Genomic DNA, 27,500 nt, shown 5'->3' with positions numbered 1-27,500 from the left:
GCCTCTGCCCAGGCTCCCGCAAAACTTTTTTTCTCGGGGGACCGGCGTCTGAAGGGGTCGGCGGGCTCGCGGCTCAGCGCTCCCTTACAGCGGCGGCCGAGGGGACTCGCCTCGCTCCCCGCCGGCTCTCGCGCCCCGCGCCGCCTCACCTGCTGACCGCTCCGCGAGCGGCGAGGGGCCCGCGGAGGGGCCGCGTGCGCGCCGGCGCCCCTGGACTCTCCCGCCCGCCGCGGCCGAGCTGCCCGGCGCAACTTTCGCTTGACTGCCGCCGCCGCCGCCGCCGCCTCACAAAGGGGCGCAGGAAGGGGCGGCGGCGCGGGCGGCGGGCGCGGGCGCCGGTGCGCAGGGCGCGGGCCTCGGGCCGCGAGGCCGGGAGACAAAATGGAGGCTGCCTCTGCTCTCCGGGCCGCGCCGAGCCGCCGGCGTCCGCCCCCCGCTCGGCTCCGCAGCCTCCTGCTGCCCCTCCCGCGGGCCGTCCCCCCCGCTCCGGACCGGCGAGCCTTCGGGGCGCGCGCGTGCTGGTGGTCGGGCTCTAGCGAGGATACAGTGACTTTGCTGTCTCTGCTGGGTCGCCTCATGCGCTACTTCTTGCTGAGACCCGAGACGCTCTTCCTGCTGTGCATCAGCTTGGCGCTGTGGAGTTACTTCTTCCACACGGACGAAGTGAAGACCATCGTCAAGTCCAGCCGGGACGGCGTGAAGATGGTCAAGGGCAAGGTGGCCGAGATGGTGCAGAACGAGCGGCTCGGGGGGCTCGACGTGCTGGAGGCGGAGTTCTCCAAGACCTGGGAGTTCAAGAGCCACAACGTGGCGGGGTATTCCATCCAGGGCCGGAGAGACCACATGGAGGACCGCTTCGAAGTTCTCACGGACCTGGCCAACAAGTCGCACCCGTCCATCTTCGGGATCTTCGACGGGCACGGGGGCGAGGTAGGAGTTCTCCGGGGCTTTGTTTGACAGGGTGTGCTTGTGTGTGTGTGTGTGTGTGTGTACACCAGGACGTTGCCTGCGCCGCGGGGTAGGACCTGGGTGCGAGGGGCGTGGTGATGACCTGGTGCCGGCTGGACAAGGCCGCTCGTTCAAATGCGGCTCAAGTTGCCCAAAACACGGCTGGATCCCGTTTGGGGGAGGGAGGGCCGTCCACAGCCGGGTTCGTGCCTCGTGACTTGTGAGGTTCCCCAGGGCCGGAGCCCAGCGGTGTCCGTGCGGGCTTCGCGGGAAGAGTGAGTGGTTTCTGGGGTGGCCTTTGGCCCGGGGCCTCAGAGCTTCAGTTCTGAGGTTTGGGCTGAGCTGGGCACAAAGACGGAAGAAAGTGTCTGTGACGCTTCGTTAGGGAAAGGGACAGAATCTTCAGAGGCGAGTCAGGGTGGGTGAAGGAGCTGGGACTCCGTGCCGTGCCTGCGCCCCGAGGAGGCGCCCGAGGGGCGTCTCTGCGCTGCTTCCCGACTCCATTAACTTGGCGGGTGCAGTGCGGCCAGGTGACAGCCGGCCGCCCGCGTTGGCTGGATCGGGGAGCGGGACCGAGCTGCCTCCGGCCTTTGCAGGGGTGGCGGCGCTCGGATCTCACCCCCACGCCCTGGCCGGCGTGAGCGCGAAGAGGTGTCCTTGCTGCTAAACCCCTTTATTTGGGGTTGTCTCGGAGCCAGAGGCGAAGGTAGAGGCCGAGTCAGGTCTCTCTCCCGCATTTCTGTGGCGCCCTGGTTGTGCGCGGGGCTCGGATTCCTGGAGGTGGAGGCGGGGCTTGGCTCTGGTCCTCGGGCATGGGCTCAGGTGGGGTGAGTGGCACAGGTGGCCGCATCGCCGCGCTCCACAGAGCCCCAGGCCGGCCCCATTTCTCTCAGTTTGGCAGTTTGTGACAGTTTATTGCTGAATACTTTTTTTTGTTTTTTTGCAGCATAATTTCTTACTCATGCTCGCCCTCCTTCGCCATTTCCCCCTCCCCCACACCCCCATGCTCCCATCCAACTTTTCCCCCACCTCTCTTCTCGGCCCTTCTGGCATCTGGATGGGCGGTAGGGCATGTCACTCCTTTTCAAGGGCTTGCTTGCTCTTCAGTCTTTGTTTTGGGTGGACGTTGAGAAAGTTTTCAATTGGTTAGCTTATCTGCATCTTCGACGCAAAATCACTTCACCCATTGCTCTGCTCATCTTTCCAGGACAGTGTGTTTTCCTGCCTTGTAGAACCAACTTTGCCAGGAGTGACAAACTTAGTTGGAAAGTGTATTTCGTAGAGCTGAAGTCAGTTTCTCCTGTTTCCGCCCGCCCCAGCCCTTTCTGTATTCTGGCTTTGCTACTCAGGGTTTCTCGCTGGTTGTGATTCGCAGCCTCTGGTGTAGTGTGGGCTTCCTTTCCCCTCACAGGAGGAGGAGGATGTGAACTTGATTGACAGACGTGCTGTGTACTTGAGGAAGACACACCTTAATGATGAGGTCGCCAGTATAATGACTGATTTGTTTCCTTGGTTTGAGTTAGAATGTGCATATTTTCATTTTATGTGCCTGGACTGTCGTAAACCATTCAGCAAAGCTTATATTTACTGTATACGTTTTACATTAAAATTGTTGGCAGATGATAGTCTGCTTCTGGCCTTAGCACAGTTTTGTGTTTAATTGAAAGGTCTGGATATACTATTAATGTTGTGGAACTTTGGGTTGTACTTGTTTGGCTGTGCTATATTGACATATTTTGAGCCCGCACGTGTAAGTGAATGGGTATTTTAAGTTTTCTATTAAGTTGATATTCTAAAACCTGAAAGTTTCAGACCCAAGCAGATTTCAGATTGAAACATTTCCAGTACTATCCTCCAGTAAATATACCATCCAGAAAAGGGACATGATAAATGCTCTTATTTAACCAGGAGTATTTTACATGTACAGGGCTTTTCATTAAGTTCTTAAATGCTAAACAAGAAGATGATCATTGTTAGCCAAACTATGAAATGCTTTCCGTTGTGCCTTACATTAGAAAGCCTGCTGTTTGCAAAATAATTAATATAATCAGTACCCTTAAAAATAAAGTAATTTTCTATTTCTAACCTCCTGCAGTATGGAGCCAGTTCATTCATTTTGGCTTTGTTTTAGAGCAAAATGAGGAAAGTGCTGTAAAAAGGAGTGAGTTAGTTGCTATTGGGAATATGATAATAACAAAGAATATTAGGTGGTAATTTCTCTCTGATTTTTCTTTTATTCAAAGAAAATCCCACCATCAAATTCTTGCCTTTTGTGGTGTTCAGCTCCTTGAACACTCACCAGAGGAGGGTGCCACTGTTTGATTTTGGTGTAAATGATAGTTATCTCCTTTCAGAAAAGAGGAAGCTTTTTCTGAACTATTATTTATGTATATGCTTCCTGTTGAGTGGTACAGAAGACCAACGAGGTTAACTTATTTCTAATAATTCAAACTGCTAAGATAGGCTATAAAAAACCAGGGCCCGTCTATAGTGCTAGTGCTTTTTAGATCCAGAAGGGACCTAAAGCCACCTCATATATCCATTTCATCCCATGTTTTAGATGAGATGTTTGTTGATGGCTGGAGAAGTTGTGACCTTCCTAATCCTACACAGCGAGTTCAAGGCCTTCAGTTTGGTGACCTTCATATTAAACCACTGACAAATTAGTTGGCATATTTATCTGGATAGATGGATAGCACACGAGGGATACAGAGATGAGTGAGCTATGATCCCCATCCTCAGAACGTTTCAGTGTAGTGAGAGATTTGTGTACCAGCACTTAGTGCCATGGGTGCTTAGGGTGTTAGGGGACCCTGAGGAGGGGCATTTCAATCAGGCTGGGAGGTGGAAGCTGTGGGAAGACACTTGAAAGCAGTGATTTACTGCAAGCTCGAAAGGGGGCTTGGGCTTGAGATCTGGCTTTGAATCTCTGCTCTGCCTTATCCAGCTGTGGCCTCGGGTGGGTGGCTTGAGCAGCTTTATCTGGGAGATTTTGATCTGAAACAAGGCTAATGATGCATGTACGGCACCCCCTCATCAGTTGTATTGTACCCTCTCTAGAGAAGTTCCTAATGGAGAGAAGGCTGTGGAGGAAGAAAGCTCACAGACCAAGAAGCCTGCAGTGTTAGGGCGATGATGTCCAAGGGAAGGAGACCTGCATGTGAAAGGGACAACTTTGTCCCTAAAAAGGTGTAGGTTGGATAATTCATTGGGTATTCCCCAAACTCTCTGTCTCTCTTTGGTCTAACTTGTGGTGAATTGACTATCAATCCAGGATACCTCGTATCCTAGCATTAGGCAAGCAGCGTTGTGGCTTCAGATGTGAATTTTCTGATTAGTGAGAAGGGATATTCTCTTTGATTAATTAGTAAATTGGTATTGTCATTTGCATTTCAGTCCCTTCTAGTTGGGTTAGGATGAGTTAGTTCTCTTGAGTCTACTCAAGTGTGTATGTTTGATAAAGATATGTGTTTGGCCTTGTTATGCTGAGGACCAGACTCTGGATGCCTGTGACTTCTAGATGGGTGAGATCTTAAAGGGCCTTGTCTCGGTGGCCCTACAGGCCAGCTTCCTCACTTGATGGCCTTGGGCCCTTGAGACATTCTAACCACGATACTATGGGTGGATGGTTGACTGTGTGTGTGTGTGTGTGTGTGTCTAAGGCTATGGCAGTGCTTGTGTTGCGGTATAGCAAAAGATGAAGACAACAAAAAGGCAAAAAAGAACATAGCTCAAATTGTATCAACTGACGTGGGAAGGTTATCTTTAAAATTAAAAAATAATGTTTATGTAGGAAAACGATTTTTTTGTGCTTACCTGTAATTTTTTATCCGCAAGCAAAAGATGGGTTTTTGTTTTTACTTTTTATGTTATCTAGAGAAAATATCACCAGTCCTTTGAGGTAACTTTGTGAATGCTTATAGCGGAAAGCTGCCCAGAAGAGCAGATTGTTAGGTGCTCCATGTGCTTGTGGGCATTATGGTCTGAAAGGTCACGTATCATTGTCTTGTACGGCTGAGACACAGCCTCGCCAGTGGTTAAGCTCAGAGTTCCACATTGACATCAGAGAGGAGCACCCATCAGATGCTTGTCAGGAGCTGCGGTCTTGAGGCTCAGCAGTTCTCCAAATCTCCGAAGAGAAAGTGCTTGTGGAGGGATGCCTGAAGGATGCACACAGTCTAGTGCTGTAGATCAGGGGCTCTTATCCTTTCTTGAGTCATGCTTCTCTGAGGATGTTATGAAACTACAAACGTATCCCTCCGAGAAATGGACTTGTGCATCAAGTTTTGTTTATAATTTCAAGGTAAGTGGATGCATGAAGCCTCTGGATTTTAGGTTAGTCTAGGTGGAATGAAATCTGTTTCTGATAAAGCTAGACCTGCAGGGGCTGTGTAGTGGACCCTTTCCTTGGGTGGGTTGCCTTCCTCTTCATCATTTGCGTTGATTTGACTTGTGTGCTGTCATGTGCCTGGGAGGGTCATTAAGAGGGATGGTCTTCCGAAGCTGTGACAAGTCAGCTGCAAGGATGTCGTTGAGTATTTGATTTGTTACACGATGTAGTTTCCTCTTATGAGGACCAAGGGGGAGAGAGTTCTCTGATAGCTTTTATTTTTATCTTAAGGATGCTGACTCGTGTAACTGATTGGATCGTCCTGTTTTTGTTGGCTGCTAGAATTCTTAGAGCCAAACCTCTGACCTTCCTCGAGCAAATGTGCAGAATTTTATAGAATACATTAATTTGGTGCATGAACCTACTCCCAGGACAGCCTCTCTTTCCTGCATTCAGCGTTCTTTTGTCCCATTTTTCTCTTTCTGCTCTTAGGTATGTCATTTTATCTTGTTGTGGTATATGTACTTATGTACGTTTCACTGGATCCTTTCTGAAATTAGATATAGCTCTGAATAAATAAATAATGAGTGGCACGAGTGATCTGCTCTCAGACGTTACAGCTGCTCTTAGTAAATGTTGGGTTCCCACATTACTGATGTACAAGAGGCCTGTGGATTTAGTATGGACAAATGCCTTATGGTTTAAGAGAAAATTCACATTATTTTGGTTTAAAGTGGCACATTAAGATTTCTGCCAAAAGGCAAGGAGCACTTCCCCCTTAATAAGCCCCCTCCCCTTGCCCCCATCCTGTGTTTAGGAACCTTTTCGAGTTGACTGCTGACCTTGGTGCCTCTTCTGAACGGATTATTTAGATGTTCAGTTCAGTTAAACCAGCATTTTCTATATAGTCTGCCACGTGTGGAAAACAGTGTTAAACTCTCTCTGATGCCTGAAGATCAAGCAGTGCATTCTCTGCCCTCAGGGAGCATTCCATCTACTTGGAGAGATGAGCCCGCCCCCCCCCCCGTTTTTTTTTTGGTGAGGAAGATTAGCCCTGAGCTAACAGATTTGGACAATAGTGAGTTTGGTTAGAAATTTGTTTCCTTCCTCCCTTCTATTTAGATATTTTCTGGAATTCATAAAATGTTCATCGACCATTTCCTCCCCAATTTGTAAAACGTTATTTCTGTCATACCTTATCTAAATGGACTCATTTTAAAACAATGAAAAGATATGTTATATATAAGGTCTGATTTATTCAATGGAAAGGCATTTATTACTATGTTACTTTGTTACCGAGACTAATTTAGGTTTTGTTACAGGAGATAGCTTTTCCAAGACTAAAAAACAGCGCAATGTCTTCATTTCTCTTAAATCATTTCGTTTCCCTGACAGTCATTTTACAATAAAAAATATGTCTATCATTCAGTCTCAGATGTAAGTGGTCCCTGGACTCTGTCCAGTTTAAATACTGGGTAACTCATTAGGGACTCAGTTTTTTAAAAAATATTTTTATTTTGAGTGTTAATATTTCAAGCACTTGTTTTATTCTTAATTTCTACTTTGATTCTTAACCATTTCAGTAATATATTTGTGGTTTAACTTTTGTTACCATTTTCCCAACCCTATTTAATTAGTCTTAAAATAAGTCTGTAGCAAGTTAAACATTTAAAAATAATCTTAAAATTATAAAAGTAATATGACTATGTGATAGTACAGAAAAGAAAAAAATTCACCCCAAATATTATCTTCACATCCACTGTGATGATTTTGGTGTATTACTTGCTTTAGTTTTTCTAGTATGCACTTTAAGTATAATTTTAGATTGTTATAATGATGTACATATAGTTTTAAATTTTGGCTCTTTTCGCTTTGTATAATTGTATAAACACATAGCCATTTTGCTCCATAATTCTTTACTGTGTTTCTAATGTATTCTTAGTTACGGAGTAATATTTTGCTGGATGGATATTGGATAAATGACTCAATTGCTTCCTTATTAGTGTACATTTAGGTTTCTCTAACTTTTCACCATTGTAAATAACATGGTACTAAGTATTTTTGTGCCTGTACTGTAGTTTGGATTATTTCTCCAGGGTAGATTTCCAGAAGTGGGATTTCTGGATTGGAGGAGAAGTAAAGAAACCACTATTACTGGTAATAATAATAATGGCTGACATTTATCGACTATGTATAAAATGCCAGGCAGTGTTTCCAAGTGCTTGATATATATCACCTAATTTTCATTGTCGTAACAGCTTTTGAGGTAGGTGCCATGTTGTCCCCGTTGTATCTCTGTAGAAATAAAGGCACTGAGAGGTGAAGTGATTTACCCAGGATCTCTCACAGCTCACAGGTGGTGAAAGGAGGCTTTGAAACTGGGATTCAGACTTGGAGCCGCCTGTCTCCAGAGCGTGTGCTATCAGTTTCTGGTTGAAGCTCGCAGATGTCATCATCTGAGTCATGAAGCGTGCACGGCCTTGTTAGGTGCACGCTGCCTGGTCTTCTCATGTTGCTCAGTAGGACTGGGAGTTTCTTGTTTGATTCTGATGGTTGTGTCCCTGCGACATGTGGTGGTGGTCTTGAAAACTCTATGCTGGAAACCTTAGTCGGTGGATCTCGCAATTACTTAAGAAAGCCCTGCAGTTAAAAACATAGTGGGGTCAGAAGTCAGAGCAGACGGTGAGTCACATTCAAACAGCTGTTCTCACCCACTCCCCTTGTTTGCTGGCAGAATCTCCATCCCGCTACAGAGAATCTCTAACATTTTTGCCTGTTGGCTCGTGAAAGGCTTGCATAGAACTTAGAGTGGCATTAACATAGCCATTCTCAATAAGCAATAGTGATTTATGTTTTATTTTACTTCTAAGTACCAAAGGCTTGACTTTAGGATAAGTATGTAGGGGTATGTATGTATTTGTATAATTTCTTTTATGCTGAAGCAGTTTTTTTTTGAGGACCAAAGTAATTTCCTAATATATAAATGATTGCCAGTTTTAAACAGCAAAATATTTTCTCATTCGTTTGTAATACTGAGTTGGTCTATTTAGTAGATGCTAGTCTTGTATTTCTATTCCAGAAGACTACTTATTACATTATTCCCTCAATTAACCTAAGTCAAGTTCAAGCTTTGGTGATGGTTAGTTATAATATTTGTGTGTGTGTGTGAGGAAGATTGGCCCTGAGCTAACATCTGTGCCAGTCTTCCTCTATTTTGTATGTGGGATGCCACCACGGCATGGTTTGCTGAGCGGTGTGTAGGGCTGTGGCTGGGATCCAAACCCACAAACCATGGGCCACGGAAGTGGAGCACAAGAACTTAACCACTACACCACTGGGCTGGCCCCAGTTATAATGTGCTTTTCATATAAATCTTCAAAGGCAAAGTTTAAATAAACAAATAAAAAACAAAGCCATCGTTTAAAAAAATCATTAATGGCACATTGTACCTTTTATAGCTTCTTTTATAGTTATAGGCCCTCCTTTGAAAAATACAAAGCATTTTAAGTGAATAATCATATACAGAAAAATCATAATACAGATATATTAATATCCTCTCAATAAAGTTGAAGTGTGTGCTGTAAAAAGCCTTGCTGAAAAAGTGAAGATTTACTTTCCATCTGAGCAACAAACCTATAAATCTTGACTCCTTGATCTCGCTGGAGAATTCTTTCTTTCTCTGTTTAGTGAGAAATAGGGCCCAATTTAATGGAACCTTTGCTGCCTCCAACTTTTCTAGAATGAGGGATGGCTTTGGTGGTTGAATTTGTTAAGAATGAGACTTCCTTTCCCCCATTCCTAAAAGACCTGGGAGTTCCCGTCTGCTGCCGGGCACGGGGCTCCGGAAGGTGAGTTTGGGGCCACTACGTATGATGGTGCAAGATGTGCATTGTACAGCGAAACCAGATAGAGTCTCCATTTCCTAACATGTGCAGAAGAACTGTCTGCTCCCCAGGCTAGGCATCTCTGGGTCTGTAATCACTTGGAAAGGGTGCCTGAATGTAATGTGTACAAGCGGGAAAGGGACGATAGCAGTAGGCTGTATTTCTGAGACTCACGTTCTTTCCCATACCATCACTGCCCTCCTTGTCCTGCACCTGTGTGAGCAGCTGACACATAATTTATGTCTTAGTTGCTGAACCGAAGACCAGTTATCCATTGCACATCATGTCGGCAAACCTTACGACTTCCCTGGAGAAGTGAACACTTATTTGCAGTTGCTTTTCAATGTTCATCTTCTACGTTTTGGTCATTATAAATGTGAGTGGGGATTTAGTGCCCTGGAGCCATAAATGTTAAATATTTCAAACTGTATTTTTAATAGGACAGTCTATAGTCAGCACTACTCCTGGACAGTAAAGTTCTTAATCTAAAAACATTTAAAAAGGTGTATTCACTTAGTTATCGAATTGCCATAGGGCGGAAACTGTTTGATTCTGATAAGTATATATACCATTTCTTTTTTAATCCAGTAAGTACTTCCATTTCTCTTTTTAATTAAATAAATTACCTTTCAGTTAAATTAGTCACTGGACATTTTCTGGCTGAATAAGGCACTTCCTGACACCGTCCGGATTTGACGGGAATTGAGACATAGTAGGAGTTTTGGTCATACTGTTTGCCTTTTTTGCTCCCTAGAGTAATGAGGTGGATTTGCCATAGCAAATGGTTTGCATAAGTATATATAATTGTCGTAGAGTTTGAGATTAAGAAGTTTTTGCTTTTATTTTAACACTTAGATGTTTTTCTACATTTCTGTTTAGAAAGAAGATAAATGTTCTCTTTAGATCAGCGTGGCAGGGATCTTGAATTGCCGTATGATCCAAGTATAGTGCCTAAGGCTTCACAGCTGCATGAATCTTCTGTTTCTACAGGCTTTCATCGAGGAGATTCCACGTTGTCCCTGGAGAATTTTTTCTCCATAGTCCTTTCTCTCAGGGAATTCATCTTTATGTGTGAACTAGGTCCCTTTGATTTAGGCCTATTTCTTAGTCTGGTCCCAAGAGAGATAAATTAGGATTAGGTTGTTACTGTTTGTAAATTAGTAAGATTATAGTAATCAAAATCTCTTCCCTGCCTCCCCCCATATTAAATAAGGACATTTGATTTATGGGAGAAGCACTCATCTCAAAAAAAGAGAGAGGGTAATTGCTACCAAAGACAGAATAGTTTCCAAATGATCAATAATAGCTCCTCTTTGTGAAGAGCTAGTTTGGCCGTAAAGGACAGATCCTCTTCCAGTTTCACAGATTGGTTGATTTTGTCTTTTCTGTCCGCTGTCAGAGGCTTCTTCTACAGGTGGAGTAATACTAGCTAGAAGACTAGATGGTGCTTTATTTGGAAGCTTTTGGGAGTAAGTGACAGAAAACTCAACAAAAGCAGCTTGAACACCGGGGGCATTTCTTATCTCACATAACAAAAGGTCTTGAAGTGGGAGTTTCCAAGGCTGGTTGGTCCAGCAGCTCAGTGACTTCAAGTCTTTATGTAACTACACATCCAGAGACGTGAAAAAGAGACTGTACCCGTTCTGTGTTCTTAAAGCCTGAGGAAAACTTTCCAGAAACTACGCCTCCCATCTCCCAGGCCAGAATTGTGTCCATGCCTAAACCAGTGGCTTGGTCGTGGAAATACCATCACTGTGATGAACTCTGACCCAACATAATTCACTCTGGACTGGGGAGGAGTCTCGCCTTCTCTGGAGGTCATGACAGCACAGGAGGGTGAAAAAGACTGGAGTTGTGTTAGCTAGGAAGAAGAGGAATGGTTTTTGGGTGGGCCACACAGGTGGGAAGGGAGTTCAGAGATGATGGCCTGGAACATTTCCTGTCTGCACGTTAGCAACTGCATTGAAGAATGTTGCTGTAAAGTATATACCACTGACATGGGGAAAAATTAGCTTAACAAGGCTGTAGAAAAGAGTAAACCATCTTATTTTTGCATTGGCTTAGAGATGACTTTGCCTAGGAGCTGAGATGTAAATATGGTTTTTTAGGGTCCCAACAAGTTTTAAGAAGCTATTAGTAGGTAGTTTTCTCACTCAGGTTTTCTCTCAGTTCTGTGTAAACCAGCACAAGCACGGGCCTGAGTGTTTGAGAACAACAGCGTGTGGTCTTTCTCTCTCTCTAACTCAGTTTTCAGCACAGCTAATGCTACTGATGAACGTGGGAGTGTCACAGCAGTTCTTTTGTTGGCTATTCATTTTGATTTTACTATCTTCTTGTTTTAGACAATGAATTTGCTGGTCAAACTTAGAAGGAGTTTTATTTCTTAATGTTTACATATCATAAGTTTTTTTTCTTGAGGAAGATTCATCCTGACCTCACATCTGTTGCCAATCCTCCTCCTTTATTTTTTGCCCGAGGAAGATTAGCTCTGAGCTGACATCTGTGCCAGTCTTCCTCTACTTTGTATGTGGGATGTCTCCACTGCTTGGCTGAGGAGTGGAGCAGGTCCACACCTGGGATCCGAATCCACGAACCCTGAGCCACTGCAGCGGAGCGCACGGAGCTTTAAGCACTTGGCCACGGGGCCGGCCCCTACGTATCTTAAGTTCTATTATTTTGTTTTAAAAGATTCAAATCTCCTCCAGGCCAAAGAGAAGAGATTCCTGGAAGGTTCAGAATTTTTGTACCCGTTTTGGAGGGGGACAGCCGGGCAGTGGTCTAGGCTACAGTGGGAGGGGGAGGATGTTAAAGTCTTCGGATTTTTCTGTGGGCCAAGTGAACGCACTTGGAGTAGATTCTGCGTGTGAGGATGAAGTACTCGTCCTGCTGCTGGTGCTGTAAGTGGATGAAAATGAGGGCATCTTTTCATTATGTTGTCCTCGCTCATTATTGACAGACTATAGCAGTGCTTACTGACTGAATTCCCATTTAGTTTTAGTAGCTTTTCTGGCGATTCAGTCTTTCTCTACTTTTTTTTTTAAAGATATGCTATCATGTTGTGTACAAATAATGTGATTTTGTCTCCTCCTTTCTAGTTAGACTTTTTGTTTTCTGCCTCACTTCATTAACTAGAACAGAACAATGTTCTGAATTCTCATTGATAATGAGTGTTATCATGTTCCTGTATTTGAGGTTAGTTAAAAAGTTTGACATGAGGGGACTATGAGGTGGCTTCAGTTTATGGATAATAGGGCTAAAGTTTCCTTGCTGATATAATGAAAAATGGAAACCAGTGCTAAAGTAAGAGCCAAAGAAGAAAGGATATTCAAGATATAGTAATATAGAGAATGATCACGAGGATGGACTAGAACATAATGGAGATGAGCGTGCATTGATCACGTGAAAGGAAGAAGCAAGTCTGTCTTGTCTTCTTTGGGAAAAAACTATCATCACTAGAGCCATCTCATGGAAATGTCCGGGAAGCATTTGTCTGAACTACAGGCAAAACATCTGACTCGACAGGATACGATTCTCCAGGCTGGGGAGGCGCTAGTGAGACACACAGGAATCTGTCCCTCTGGCTCCAGAGCAGTGGGAGGTGTGGAGCCTTCTTGCTGGGCTCTTCTGCCGGTTTTGGTGAAGGTTGTCCTTGTGGATTTCCTGTGCATAAAATCCTTGCCCTAATTTCAACTACCTGTCCTGTAAGGAAACTGCAGCTGCTTCCAGGAGAGTCTATACTGTGGGGTCGGGTCCTAGGTTGGTGTATAAAGACAGAATCACATATGGCCACAATTTCCCTTGAAAGACCCCCCAAATCGCCCATAAAGAATCACGTATGGGATTTTGTGCCTCTTATTCTGTAGAGCAATATGTAGTTATGGATGTGTAGTATCTGAACTAAGGTATAGTACAGAATAAAGTATGTGCATGTAAAATACAGTTTTATAGTGTTTTAACTGATATAAGAGAGTATCTTGAGTTTGTGTAAACTTGTGAATGGTATCATTTCACTGTACCTTCTGTAAGATGCTAGAATAAGAAATTGAAGAATATTTTGAAATTTTCACGTGGCGACAGGAACTCTTTTATGTTTTAAATAGAGCATATTATATATTTCTGTGTGTGATTACTTTGAGAAAATTTAGTTTCTTAAAGTTTTAAAGATAGAAAGCAGAATAAACATGTGGCTATTTTGGAGTTAACATTTATTTATCCTGATTATTTTTAAAGTCAGTTTTAGAACGATAATTATAATGCCATATTGAATGCTTTATTTATTTATTTATTTTTAAAGATTGGCACCTGAGCTAACATTTATTGCCAATCTTCTTTTTTTGATTTCTTCTTCTCCCCAAAGCCCCCCAGTACATAATTGTATATTCTAGTTGTCCAGGTCCTTCTGGTTGTGCTGTATGGGACGCCACCTCAGCATGGCCTGAGTGGTGCCATGTCCACACCCAGGATCCAAACCGGCCAAACCCTGGGCTGCTGAAGCAGAGCATGTGAACTTAACCCCTCGGCCGAGGCTGGCCCCTGGATGCTTTGTTTTTAATCTAAGTGCTAGCCATATCTTTTTGACACCGGATGGGAACGTAGAGATGGGCATTCAGCCTGGTAATTATTCTCATAAATACGTAGGAAAAGTTCACAATTGCTGTTTTTTTCTTGCGTGTGGCTTGAGACCTGGGGGATTTTATCCTCCAGTCATTTCCGAAGAGAGACTAACTGGGGATTCTGACCTTTCCTGCTTGCCTGGCACCCCTCCTGAGCATCCAAAATGGGACCTTCAGGCCTAAACTGTTTGGTAAATGTCTGGTTCTGGTTTGTCTAAGAGTGAGACTCTTTGAGCAGCAAGGACTTCTCGGAGAGGAAGTTCGTCTTTGTAATGTCTGGGGGATCCACGCGGCTGCTGATGAAGAAATCACGCAGGTAAAGAACTGGTATCCTGACATTGGCGAGAGAAGCTCTCTACACCTTCCTTTTAGGGCCACGGGCCCTGCTCTGGTCTGCGGAGCCACAGGGAGATGGAACTTGTTTGTCCTCGGAGGATGACGTAGTGCAAACAGTTTTAGACATGAAAGAGTACAGGCAGGCATGTACTTTGGAAAGATTGCTTAAGAGGGCATTCTTTGATGAAGGGCACAGCTGGTTGTTTTTCTCTCAAAAATAGGATAGCAGTGGGAGTGCGCAACTGATGTTCCCACTTTATCAGAGAGAAGCCCTTGTCCCCAGCCTTCATGGTGACTTTATATTATGGGGATTTAGGACATCCACTTTCTTCATTTTTAAAAATTTAACTTTGGGGCCAGCCCAGTGGCACAGCGGTTAAGTGCGCACATTCCGCTTCGGCAGCCCGGGGTTCGCTGGTTCGGATCCCGGGTGTGGACATGGCACCGCCTGGCAAGCCATGCTGTGGTAGGCGTCCCACATATAAAGTAGAGGGAGATGGGCAAAGATGTTAGCTCAGGGCCAGTCTTCCTCAGCAAAAAGAGGAGGATTGGCGGCAGATGTTAGCTCAGGGCTAATCTTCGTCAAAAAGAAAAATTTAACTTTGCTTTATAATACGATACAGAGTCCTCATTCAAATTTTGCCAATTGTCTCAACTTTTATTTTTTAAAAACAGCTTTACTGAGGTATGATTGGCATAAAATAAGCTGTACATATTTAATATATGCAGTTTGATCAGTTTGGTGTATACCTATAAAACCATCACCATCAAGATAATGAACATATCCGTCACCCTCAAAAGTTCCTTCATGCCCCTTTGTTTTTGCTTTTTGAGGAATATTAGCCCCGAGCTAACTGCTACCAATCCTCCTCTTTTTGCTGAGGAAGACTGGCCCTGAGCTAACATCATGCCCATCTTCCTCTACTTTATATGTGTGACACCTACCACAGCATGGCTTGCCAAGTGGTGCCATGTCCGCACCCGGGATCCGAACTGGCAAACCCCGGGCCACCAAAGTGGAACGTGCGCACTTAACCACTGCACCACGGGAACAGCCCCCATCATGGCCCTTTGTGATACCTCTCTTATGTCCTTCTCCAATCCGTCCATCCATCCCCAGGCAACCATGAATTTGCTTTCTGTCACTGTAGATTTAGTTCACATTTTGTAAAATTTTATATAAATGGAAATATGCAGTCTGCATGCCCTTTTTTCTGGCTTTTTTTTTTTTCCAACTCAGCATACTCATTTTGAAATTCATCTATGTTGTTGGACCTATGAATAGTTCACTCGTTTTTATTGCTTAGTAGTCTAATGTATGGATATGCCAAAACTTGGTTATCCATTGGCTTGTTATTGGACATTTGAGTTGCTTCCAGTGTTTGGCCATACAAGTCTTTGTATGGACATATGCTTCCATTTCTCTTGGTAAATACCTGGGAGTAGAGTGACTGGATCGTAGGGTAGGTGTATGTTAACTTTTAAAAAAACTGCTCAGCTGTTTTCCAAAGTGGTTGTATTATTTTACATTTCCATCAGCAGTGTTTGAGAGCTCTAATTGCTCCACATCCTGGCCAGTCTTTTTAATTTTAGCCATTCTAGTAGTTGTGAAGTGGTTTCTCAATGTGGTTTTAATTTGCATTTTCCTAATAACTAATAATGTTGAGTATCTGTCTATGTACTTTTTGGAAAATGGCCTTCTTTTGAAAACATGAAAGAGAAATGTTGATCAAATCTTGGTTTTCTTGTAAAATCTGACATTTGTCCTTGCCTATATGATGTGAGTGAAAAAAAGAGAGAGGTGAGAAGGGCAGGCGTGACTAGACCTGGCCCTCTCTTACTGAAAGGAGATTCAGAAGTACAGCCTAGAAATAGGGTTGTCGAGAGGCTACACAAGGTAAGGAAATCAGATGAAACAAGAAGAGTGGAAGGGAAAGATGTGGGCCTGTGACCACTAAAGGAAGTTTGTAGTATCAGATTCTCTCATTTTCTTTTTTTTTTTCTTTTTTGGGGGGCAGTGAGGAAGATTCACCCTGAGTCAACATCTGTGCCCATCCGCTTCCATTTTATATGTGGGACACTGCCACAGCATGGCTTGATGAGTGGTGTGTAGGTCCTTGCCCTGGATCTGAACCTGCAAACCCTGGGCTACTAAATAACCACTGTGTCACTGGGCCGGCCTCTCATTTTCTTAAAACCACATGTTCTTTATTCCAGATTACAAATCTGAATGAGACTTCTACTAGGAAAGTGCCTTTGAAAGTATAGAGTGTAGATACTGCTCCTGCTTTCTTCCTACTTCCTTATTTCTTCCTGCCGTCTGAGACTTCTTTGAACCTGGTTTTTTGAACGTCTCCAGGGGCCTCATAATTGTCATGTGTGATGACTTGTTTTCAAGCTCTCATCTTAGATTTTTCTGTGGGATGCGGCTTTCTTGACCTCCTCTCTCTTCTTGAGACTCATCTCCTTGGCCTTAGTGACACCACTAAATTTTGGGTTTTTTTTTTTTGCTGCTTCTCTGATTTCTTTGAGGATTTCACTTGTTTCATGAACCTGGGTTTCAGGGAGGGCCATACTCAGTGTGCTGGTCCCATTTTGTTTCTTTGCGCTGGAATCTTTGCACCTTGCGTGGATTCAGCCACGCTTGGTGAGCAGAGGGCTTCCCTTCCCATCTAGAACTCAGGTCTTTGTGTGCTGACTTTTAGTATTTTTTTTCTGGGTATCACCTTGGTAACAACCCATCTGAAACCACATTTGCCTCCTGTGTCCCTAGATGACTCCAGACTTGCCTCTTCCTCTCATGGTGCTGCCATTCTCTCAGGCTCCCACTCTTGAGTCTACCCTGTCATCCATGCTTCTTCCCTCTGCGTTCAGGTCTGTGAGACTTTGTATTATACCTCTCATCTCTGTCTCCATCTTTACCGTCATGCCACCATCATGCCAATTCAGGTTTTCATCACTCTCTGCTAGGATTGTGACAGTGGCTTCCTAACTGGTCACTTAGTCTCTGTCTCTCTCCTCTCCAGTCTACTCACTGACATCTCTGATCGATCGGTCTTGTTAGCTCACTGGGTTGTTCATGGTTTGTTTTGAAAAAGTCTATGATTTCTGCCAAACATGATTTATTTCTCTGAAATTTGTTTTTTGGGTTCTCCTAATGTCATCCCTGACTACTTTACGGTCTTATCTTCTGTCACTCACCTACACAAAACTCTGCGCTACAGCAGAATTGGTCTCTTTATTATTCCCTGACTACCTGATGGATACACATGCCCACTGCTGCTACTCTGTGAAATCTGTTCCATTCTCTGAGAGATTTCCCATTCCTCCTCCCCATAGCTATGTCTTGGCCTTATTTCAAGGTTTTCCTGTTTCCACTTCTTCCCTGAAGTCTTGCTTGGTCGTGTCATCTTTAAGTAATCATTCTCTCCTTTGAAATTATGGTCTGTGACAGGCAGTTGAACCTTTTGTGTTATTGTTCATTTTTCAGGAACTTTTCTTCTCTAACCAGAATTCAATTTCCCTGAGTTCGAAGTCTCTAAGTCCCTGTGGTGTGCGTGCACTCTTCCAGATGCTTGAGTTCTAATCGTAATGATGCCTTACAATAATTCTAGAAATAATGATGCCTGACAAAGGAAGAGGAAACACCGGGTTGTATGACTGCATTTGCTAGCACTGATATCTGGTGGAAACCAAAAGATTCCACTCATTCTGACTGTTGAGTGCCTGCCATGTGCCAGGTGCTCTCACGGATTCCCTCATGCTGAATCCTAGTGGTCTTTTGAGGCAGCTGTTGTTATCCCCATTTTACAGTTGGGGAAACTGAAGCTTACACCCGTATATGCCCAGAGCTACGCAACTGCTTAGTGGCCGAGCTGGGATTAAAATATTTCCCCTGTCTGTCTGACTCCCAAACCTTCTCTTCCCTGTACCATAGTCTTTGCAGGCCTGGTTGGCGAGGCCTTCATATGGGGGTTATTCTGAGGTACTGTTAACACTCCATTTCTAAGATGTCAGATTATCTGTGGTAAATGTTTCAAGTACATGGGAATGGAATTAAGTTGAGGAGATAAAGCAATTCATTTACACCATTCACTCGTATTTACTCTCTTTTTCTCATTGACTCTCACGGTTTGTGCAATGTATAGTCCATTCAGAAGCCCTTTAAATAATGGCCAAGCAAAGTGCAGATTACGTATATAGGTTTCTGAAGGTTAGCCTACGCAAGTGGTTTTTGTCAGTTTGACAGGTAACTCGATTTCTGGTTGTAGGGCAGGAATTTTGAGAAGTGAGGCTAGCTTCTCAGAGGAAGCTAGGCAACATTCTTAGGTTGAACTCAGTCTGCCCTTGAAAAGGTGGTTCAGTTATTTGATTAGGGGTGTATGGATTATAGGACGTTAGACATGCCTCAGTTTCCAAATGTAAGTACAAAAGAACGTGTCCTAGACTCACTTGAAAAAAAGTTCAATCTGTAGCTTCCCTCCCCAAAGCGTCATGTGAAATAAGATTATCTGTAGTATTTAGTGAGTATCAAAGAGTGAGGAAATATAAGTGAACAGTTTCAGCTGCCTGGGGGCAGAAACAATGATTCATATATTTGAGATCTGCACCCCAGACCTTCCTGGTTTGTACTCAGTCAAGAAGAGAGGCATCAAGTAGGTTTCACGACAGAACAGAAAACAGTTTATTGATGGTGTGGGAACACCTTAGAAAGGAATAGAAATCATCAACTTTAGCACCCACCAGGGTCTGTGTGTCAGCATGCCTGGACCAGTTCAGAACAATGGCCCCCACCAATGTCTCAGTCTCTGGAGACGTCCCTCCTCTCACCAAGGTGCCCCCAGAACCCACCAGAACAGAAGGACTCCAGTGCCTTTAAGGGAACTCCAGCCCACGAACCCAAGCAGAGTCTTTCCAGACTGCATGCCCTCACCTTCTCGCTCTGCCTCAATGGGCTCTAGATGCTCCAGCTGGAATCCAGAGAAGATTGGCATGGCTCTCCATTTCTAAGCCAGACTGAAAGCTCCTGGAGGATGGAGACCACTTGGCCATTTTCAGCACTCAAATTTGACCCTCTACGTCACCTGGCACAGGAAATACAAGTGGCCACATATAGTCAAGACAATCTAGAAGAAGAACAACCCCGGAGAGCTTCCACTACCAGATATGAAGCCTTAGTATAAAGCTACAGGCATCAGGGCAGCGTGCTGTCCTACTGCAAGGACAGCCACAAGGAGAAGGAAGAAGAAGAGAGAGTCCCCCTGAGACCCACAGACGTGAACATTTGTATGTGACAGAAGAGTCAGGCCGAGCACTGGGGAGAAGACAGTCTTCTCAGTCAGTGGTCCAGGGGCACTGGCTATCCAGACGGGAAGGAATTCACCTTGACTCCTGCCTCACACCATAAACAAAGGTCAATTCCAGATGATTTTACATCCAAATGTGGATGTTTAAAACAATGACATTTGTAGTAGATAATACAGGGGAATATTTTCATGACTTTGGGGCAAGCAAAGATTTCTTAGGCAGGTCAGAGGGTACACTAAACATAAACACAAAAATGTATAAATTGGACTTTATTATTAAGAACATCTCCTCGTCAAATGATATCTTCGAGAGAGTGAGAAGGCAAGAACAGAATGGGAATAAACACTTGCCATATTTTATCTGGAAAAGCCTCATGTAAGATACGTAACTAACTCCCGTAAATTATTAAGAAAACAGACAACTTACCAGAAAAAAATGGGCAAAAGATTCAACTAGGCGTTTCACAAAGAAGAAAATTAAATGCCCAACAAGTATTTGAAAAGGTGCATAACATTGTTACTGCTGGGGAAAATGTAAATTAACACCAAGATGTGATACTAATGCACAATGACTAAAACAAAACCACTGAAAATATGAAGAGTCGGTGAGGATGGAGAGTAACTGGGCCCTCACAGACTGCTGAGGGTGTCAGCCACTTTCAAAAGCTGTTTTAAGATCTCCTGAAGATGGAGCTTCACATACTCTAGGTCCCCAAAATTCCTCTCTTAGATAAACACCCAATAGAAATGCCTACATATGTTCCTCACTGCAAAAGAACATTATCACTTAGTTTACCTATTTCCAAGTCCTCAGGACCTAATTCTGTGTTTTTATTGTTTTCCTTCTGGTCTGGGGCTTTTATACATTGCTGGGTGGTAGAGGAGTGGTTTTTTCGCATGGTGGTAGAATTCGGTTGCAGTTACAGCCCGTCGCCACTAGATGGGGGTCTAGTGCCGCGTGTTCTGAGCTCTCTGCCTTCGGGCAAGATGGCGGCGCCCAGTGCGCTTTGCTGGGTGGGGGTGGGGAGGTGGGGGCGGTTTCTCTTGCGCACCAATGTGGATTCATCAGTTTTGTTCCCTGGTCTCCCGGGGCCCTGGGTTTATGGGGTCCGCGCACACGGAGGCTTTCCCCCGTCAGCGGGTTTCCACTGTACTGGTGGACGGGAGTCCTAGGTGATCCCCCGTCATGCGTCCCCGCCCCCGCTCCTTCCCGACCAGTGCAGCAATCCCGGTTTCTAGGGGAGGGAGCAAAGTTTTCTCCTACCCCGTTCCAGCTCCTCCGAGGTGGGCAGCAGGGGGTCCGTCCTCTGTCTTTTGATACTGTAGGTCTCTGAGTCGTGGCATTAGGTTCATTAGCTGCAATTCAGGGTTTTTTTGTCAGTCCTTTGTTGTACTTTGGAGGGGAGAGAGTCCCGGGTCAGCTCACCCCGCCATTTTGCTCAAATCCTACGTGAACAGACTATTTTCTTAACTAAACAAGCTTCCAGCTGACGCCCCCACTGATTCTGAGGGGGCTTCTTTCTCAAACTCTCAGAGCCACCCTGGCCGGAATGAGACCGCTCTTTCTACTGATGGACTTAGGCCGACTCTTTCTGCCTCCAGCGTCCCTCATGTGTCGGACAAGTGGGCGGGCAGTTCGTGCCTTGACTTCCCTCCGGACCACGAGGCTGACTGCGTTCTTCCTTCTCAGCGTCACCACCATGAGGAGAGGTCCGCCCTGAGCCAAGGCTCAGGACGCGGCCCCACACCTCTGAGACCTGACTGCCAGGTGTCCGCCACACAAGTGCCAGACCCGCCCTCCCCGAGGCCTGGCCCCCAGGGACCGGCCACCTGCTCGCTCAGGGTTCCTCTGCAGGATGGCTAAGCCTGTCCCTAACCCTGAACCCAACCCCTAATTAAGGATGGTGCGTTGTGTTGCATGTCAATTATTTGGGACTAGGAGAGACTAGTTCTCTTCCTATTACTTTTCTGTTTGTTCGTTTGTTTTTCCAGCAAAATCTCTATAAAATAGTCAATACGCTTATGCAATGAAGTTCCACCTCATATTGATCAGAGAGAGGCTGGGTCCAGCCATCTGTGCCTAGAATAGAGTCTGGGGCCTGATAAAGACGTGTGAATGAATGGGACCTAAAAGTGTGGGGGGAGCACACACACGGGCCCCCAATGCCCAGGAGGTTCCAGGCAGACACAGAGCAAGGTCAAACGCCACAAGAACAGGCCTGGCTTGTCTGAGGACTGCTTGGAATTCCGTGTCACTGAAGCCAAGTGAGCAAGGGAGAGACTCCTGGGGGATGAGAACACTTGTCAGCCATTGTGCAGCCTGGTTTGACTCTGGGCGAGATGAAGAGCCAGGGGAGGGCTGGAGCAAGGAGGGGCGCCATCCCACTTACTATGGCCCTGGTGCTGTGAGTCAGGAGCAGGGGCCAAGTCAGAAGCAGGGCCAGCCAGGAGGCCACAGGAGTGACGTGGGGAGCTCAGGCCGGGGTGTGAGCGGTGCAGAAGGCGACACGTGCTCAGGGCTGAGATGTGCATTTGCAGGGAGAACCAGGGCTGGCTCCGCAGGCATGTGACTGTGCTGTCATATGAGGCCCCTCGCTCAGGAAAGCCCCGTGCTTGCTCTCATGCTCTCCTGCTGCCATCCTGAGGTGCCGTCCCCCAGCTCTATCGTGTTATGATTGACGTGTAACATTGGGTGAGGTTAAGGACTGCGAGGCCATATTTTGACACACGCACATTTTGTGAAATGAATTGGACAGTAAGCATTGTGAACACCTCCCTCCCCTCCCATATTTACCTTTGTGTGCGTGTGTGGTGGGAACATTTCAGATCCGCTGTCTTATCAACATTCTAGTGTATCATAGAGTATTGATAACTGCAGTGATCATTCTGTCGAGTCGATCCCACAATTTATTCATCTTCTAAAGGAAAGTATGTACCCTGTGTCCTACATCCCCCCACTGCCCCCACCTCCCAGCCCCCGGCAGACGCCATGCTGTTCTGTTTCCATGAGCTTGGCTTTTTTAGAGTCCACACTTAAAGAAAATGTAAGGTAAGAAAAATCCACATACTCACGTTTCAAGGCTTCTCCGTAACGGGACTTTGGCTGACTTCTCAGGGGCTCTGATTAGGGGCATGCTGCTCCCCAGGCACTGGGAGACTGGAAGGAGAATTCCTCCTCACAGTCAAAGGACCACTTTGGCCACTTTCTCACTCACCTCGTGGTTGTACATCTGGAAGTAAGCCGATTAAGTGTTTCTTCTCAGGAATATCTATCAGCCTCTTGTACATTTTGTCAGGATTAATTTCTGTGAAGGTAGAGAATGTAACCTGTGTGTCCATGCACTGAGGACATGTAGACTGCAGGGCAGCGCAAAGTGCTCCAAGCACAGGGAGTGAGTCCCCTGCCCACCTCTCCGCACACTGAGTGACAGCAACACAGACCATCCTGGATGCATAAGACGTCTCGTCGCGACTGAGTGATGGCACTCACATCAACCCACACCTGCTACTACAGCTATTATCGTATCTTTCTGACATTTTAGAAAACAATGGCCCTTTGATAATCAATGGGAATCACCCTTTCAAAGAGCCAGTGATGCCATGAACTTTAATGAGTGACATCCTTGTCCTGTTCCATCAGTTTGTTCCCTGTGATTAGTTTGGGTAATCAGACACTGAGTCACACTTTTTACTGAATAAAATGTGTGCAAGCAAGAAAATTGGTTGTTTGTTCTAAAAGTAGCATTTGTGAACATATTGAAAAAGCAATAGCCAGCCCGGTGGCATAGTGGTTAATAACGTTCATGTGCTGCACTTCAGAGGCCGGGCGGGGGGGTTCTTGGGCTCAGATCTGGGTGCGGACCGACCCATTTCTCATCAGCCAGGCTGTGGCGGTGACTTGCATGCAAAACAGACGAAGCTTGCCACAGATGTTAGCTCTGGGACAATCTTCCTCATCAAAAAACAAAACAAATAAAACAACCCCAAAAGAGGCTTCTAGACCAAATTCTCTCTTTTTCCACTAGTACCACAATAATATTTCCTTTCCAGCCTCTTTGCTCTCTTCACTCTGTGCCCATGTGAAGTAGTGTTCAGCAAAGAAATGGGCTGGAAGGGCTGTTTGCATGTATAGGCTCAGTCCATGAAAACGTGCCTCAGGATGTGCCATACATTTCCCCTTTGCAACGTTCTGGAAGGAACCTAAGGACACGCCCAGAGCCGAATCCACATGTCGAAGAGGGCAAATCCCCAAATTGAAGGTAGCTGGGTCCTGACCCTCTGACTGGAGGAAAATCAATAGGCAGAGCCACTTGCTATTTGAAAGCTTGTGTTGAGATGCTATATGCAGGAAACAAATCTATATAATGTTCCAATAACTGATATTTTCATATATCTTTGGGCCAGCAGATGACTTGACTTGACTTTAAAGAAGTCTGTAACAAAAATTGTTCTGAAGCAAGTTTTCCATGAAAAAATATGTTTCCAAATCTGGAAACAGTAAATAGCCCTTGAAGAGCTGAAAGGGTAAATTAAAAATGTAATTCTTAAGTCTATTTATTTATTTTTTCCTATTGTATAAGTTTCAGGTGTAGAGCATGATAATTTGCCACCTGTGCATAAGTTTATTTAAAAAACGAAAATCACATTCTCTCCCAGCAATTTTTTGATATTAAAGATGTATCACATTTTAAATATATTTCCATTCTTTTGTTTTCAGATAGTTTGTAGCTGGTAGAAGTGCAGATTACTTTCTTGTGCCTAAAAATACAATCGAACAGAGACAGTCAGGACCCGAATATTCTTCCTCACTTCATCAGTTTTGGATGCACTTGCTACACAGCTGGATTCCCTCCCCGACAAGCTCTCAGGCCGACCAGCTGTCCTCCAGGGCTTCAGAGAGCTGCGGATTCCTCGGAAGCACCTCTGGACCACAATTCAGGACCACAAATGAGGACGAGCCAACAGATTTTCAGCTCTCATCTTTGGCTTCAGTTCTCTGTGACTGTGATCAAGTCTGTAGGGCAGTTTATCAAAGAGGGTCTGATCACAAGCAGAGCTGCAGTCCTTTGAGTCTAACACCTAACATCCTGTGGAGACTCTGATGATGAAAATGGGTGGCTGTATTCTAGGGACTTGAAATGGGTGATTTCATTGTGCCGTGGCATCGAGGCGGTCTTTTTCAAGGACTCCAAAGCCTGGTGACTCCCTTGTTCTCCAGGCCATGGCTCCAAGGGGTGGGGCATGTCCTGGGCAAGAGAGCAGCGCTGGCTGCAGCAGAGCGTCCTCGGGACCATCAGCAAAGAGACTAGGGCACTCGGGTTTGAGTAATTTAGCACCATTTCCGGAAGGGGCGCCCATCCACCTCCAGCTGTGAGTTCTGAGCCTCCTGCTCTGCCCCCGGTGTCCGGCAGGGGGCGCATGGACCTCCATTTGTGAGCAGCGTGGGGTGCCTGCGGGTTCTGCCAGAGGCCGCAGGAGCTGCATCCTCAGCGGGGAAGGTGCTTCGCTTGTCAGGAGGATGGAGGAGACACAGCTGCGGTCATGTTGGGGTCTCCTGCTCAGAAAGAACACACCTCCTGTCTGGCCCTCATGGCTGACGAGGGGGCTGCGTTCGGGGCCCCGCGACGTTTTTCTTAAACGGTCAGCACAGAAGCTTTATTTTCTGGGCTGTTCCCTCGTGGTTTATTCTCTACTTTCTCAGTCATGTTTTAAGAAGACTTACTTTATAAAAGTATCTCTTCATTGAGGTGTTGGAAGGCTCAGAATCACAGCATGCTGGGTATTTGTTGCATATTCAGGATTGTTTCTGGGGAGAAATTCTGATACAAATTAAAGGAGAAGGGAAACCTACATGACTGTGAAGTGAATATGCCAGATATTGGAACTTTTCAATCATGAGTGATGGGGACTGGCAGATGGCAGCCTGGGGTGAAAGGGGAAATGGTTGCAATCGTATAGGTGTCTTCTTTATTTTTAATGCTTAATGTGTCTTAGGATGTGAAAGTGATCGAAAAATGCCATGTGTGGTTGGTGGTTTAACACCGCCTTACTTTCCAGCTCTGCAGGACTCTGCAGCATTGTCTTGTGCATTCTCAGCCTCAGCCTGGATATCAGCCTTTTCCTCAAGGAACGCTGGCTCCTTGTATGAGACAATTGCATTAAAAACATGGATCTGTGAGCTCAGTGTGCTGGTTGCTCCTGGGTGTCCTTGCTTCTTGGCTCTCTCGGTGGCAGGATGCTTAAGTTAGGCTGGTGTGCTGACCTTACCGTGTGTACACTGTCTGCTATAAATGTGTCTATATGGAAACGGCCATGTTTAGATTAAGGTCAGCATCAGTTCAGAGCACGGCTTCCCACTCGAATGCATGGCCACATGGAGCCCTCCAGCCCGCGCCCTGCCCTCCCCGAAACCTGCCCCTCCAGTAGTGGAACCCTGTCTCCTGCTGTCTGGCGACCACTCAGTCATTTCTCCAATCCCAGTCTAGATGCATAGGGGCCTCACAGTTATTAACCAGTAACTGTTGAGAAAGAACTTTATCAAGTAGGGCTCTTTGCTTGGTCGGTTTCTTTTCCTGTAGTTGTACAGATTCCAGTCATTTCCAAAGGTCCTTAGGTCAACACCACTTCCCCCACCACTTGCTGTGTGTTTTTTCCATTCTCAATATAGTTACACTCTTTAGTCTCATTTGCATTCCATCCAAGGATCCACCCACCTAAATCATTTTACTAATTTGTGTAAGTCAAGATTTGCTCTTTCTACTGTAAAAATCTGGGGATTTTGTCAAAGGCAGAGAGGCAAGTATCCGCCATTAAAGCATCACACAGATTTCCTGACCTCTCCGCCCACACCATCCCTGCACAGCACTGGGAAGCTGATCTGTGTATCAAATTGATTGCTTTGTGTTCGCAGAATGCCATATCAATGAGATCATACTCTACCCAGCCTTCACAGATGCTTCTTTCAGTTATAAAGATGAGTTTGAGATTCCTCCATGTCTGTTCATCTTGATAGTTCTTTCAGTGTTGGCACTTGATCGCATTACATTGCATGGATGTACCTCATTTGGGTGTGCTTTCATTTATTGAAGGTTATCTTTGTTCATTCAAGTTCCCTGCCCCTATAAATAAGGTGCAGTGTACATATGTGTGCTGGCTTTTTTGTTGACGTTCTATTTGAAAACAGTGTGTAAATACCTAGGAAGATGGTTGAGGGATCACGAGTTAAGATGATGTTTAGCTTTGTAACAAAGTACCCAAGTGTCTTCCACAGCGGCTGCACCACTCGGCATGGGCAGCAGCGATGACAGAGAGTCTGTGCTGTCCTGCCCCCCAGCCATGAATTGATGTCGTCTATTTGTGTGTAAAGGTTGTCTCACTTTGTTTCAGTTTTCTTTTCTCTAATGATAAGTGATTTTGAGCGTGTTCTTGCATGCTTAATTTATGCTTATATCTTCGTTAGTGAGGTGTTTGTTCAGATCTTTACCCATTTTTAATTGGAATGTTTGTTTTCTTATTGTTGAATTTATGATGCTTTGTACCTTTTAATACAGCCTTTTCTTAGATATGCTTCTTGCAAAGATTTCTCACAGTCTAGAGTTGGTCTTTTTCTTCTCTTAACAGTATTGTCACAGAGTAGAAAATTTTAATTCTAACAAAGTCCACCTTAACTTGATTTTTCTTTGAAGACTCATTCTTTCAATGTTGGGGATAAAAGGTCCTCATGAAAACCGAGGTCATATCTTCTCCTTTGCTATTTCTAGAATTTTAATAGCTTTGTAGTTTACATTTACATCCATGAACAATTTTGGTGAATATTTGTGTCATGTGGAAAGTTTGTGTCTTTGTTAATTGTTTTCCATAAGGTCACCCGATTGTGGCATCACCATTTGTTTAAAAGACTAACTTTTCTCCATCAAATTGCCTTTGATCTTTGGACAAAGATCAGTTGACCATGTTTGTGAGTCTATCTGTGGACTCTGTGTTCTTTTCCATTTATCTCCTGGCACATTCTTACCCCAGCATCATGCTCGCTGTAGCTTTTTAAATCCTGGAACGGGGAAGTGCGGCTTACTCAACTTTGCTC

At 45.0% G+C, this 27,500-nt stretch overlaps 1 protein-coding gene across 2 annotated transcripts in view; it reads left to right on the top strand.

Moving 5' to 3' along the window:
- The first annotated feature begins 381 nt into the window (after positions 1 to 381).
- The window catches only part of LOC138922184 (protein phosphatase 1L-like), a 43,063-nt gene continuing 15,944 nt past the window's right edge, over positions 382 to 27,500 (top strand). For both annotated transcript variants that reach the window (XR_011435260.1, XM_070259016.1), the window contains exon 1: positions 382 to 930. Coding sequence is in view for 1 of the 2 variants with exons in the window: in XM_070259016.1 (XP_070115117.1) it covers positions 382 to 930 (549 nt within the window). In the remaining variant the exon portion in view is untranslated. The remainder of the gene's footprint in view (positions 931 to 27,500) is intronic.

The sequence above is a fragment of the Equus caballus genome, unplaced genomic scaffold, assembly GCF_041296265.1.
Source record: "Equus caballus isolate H_3958 breed thoroughbred unplaced genomic scaffold, TB-T2T haplotype2-0000564, whole genome shotgun sequence".
NCBI lineage: Eukaryota > Metazoa > Chordata > Mammalia > Perissodactyla > Equidae > Equus > Equus caballus.
The sequence above is the reverse complement of the archived record's forward strand: the minus strand, read 5'-3'. Positions and strand labels throughout refer to the sequence as shown.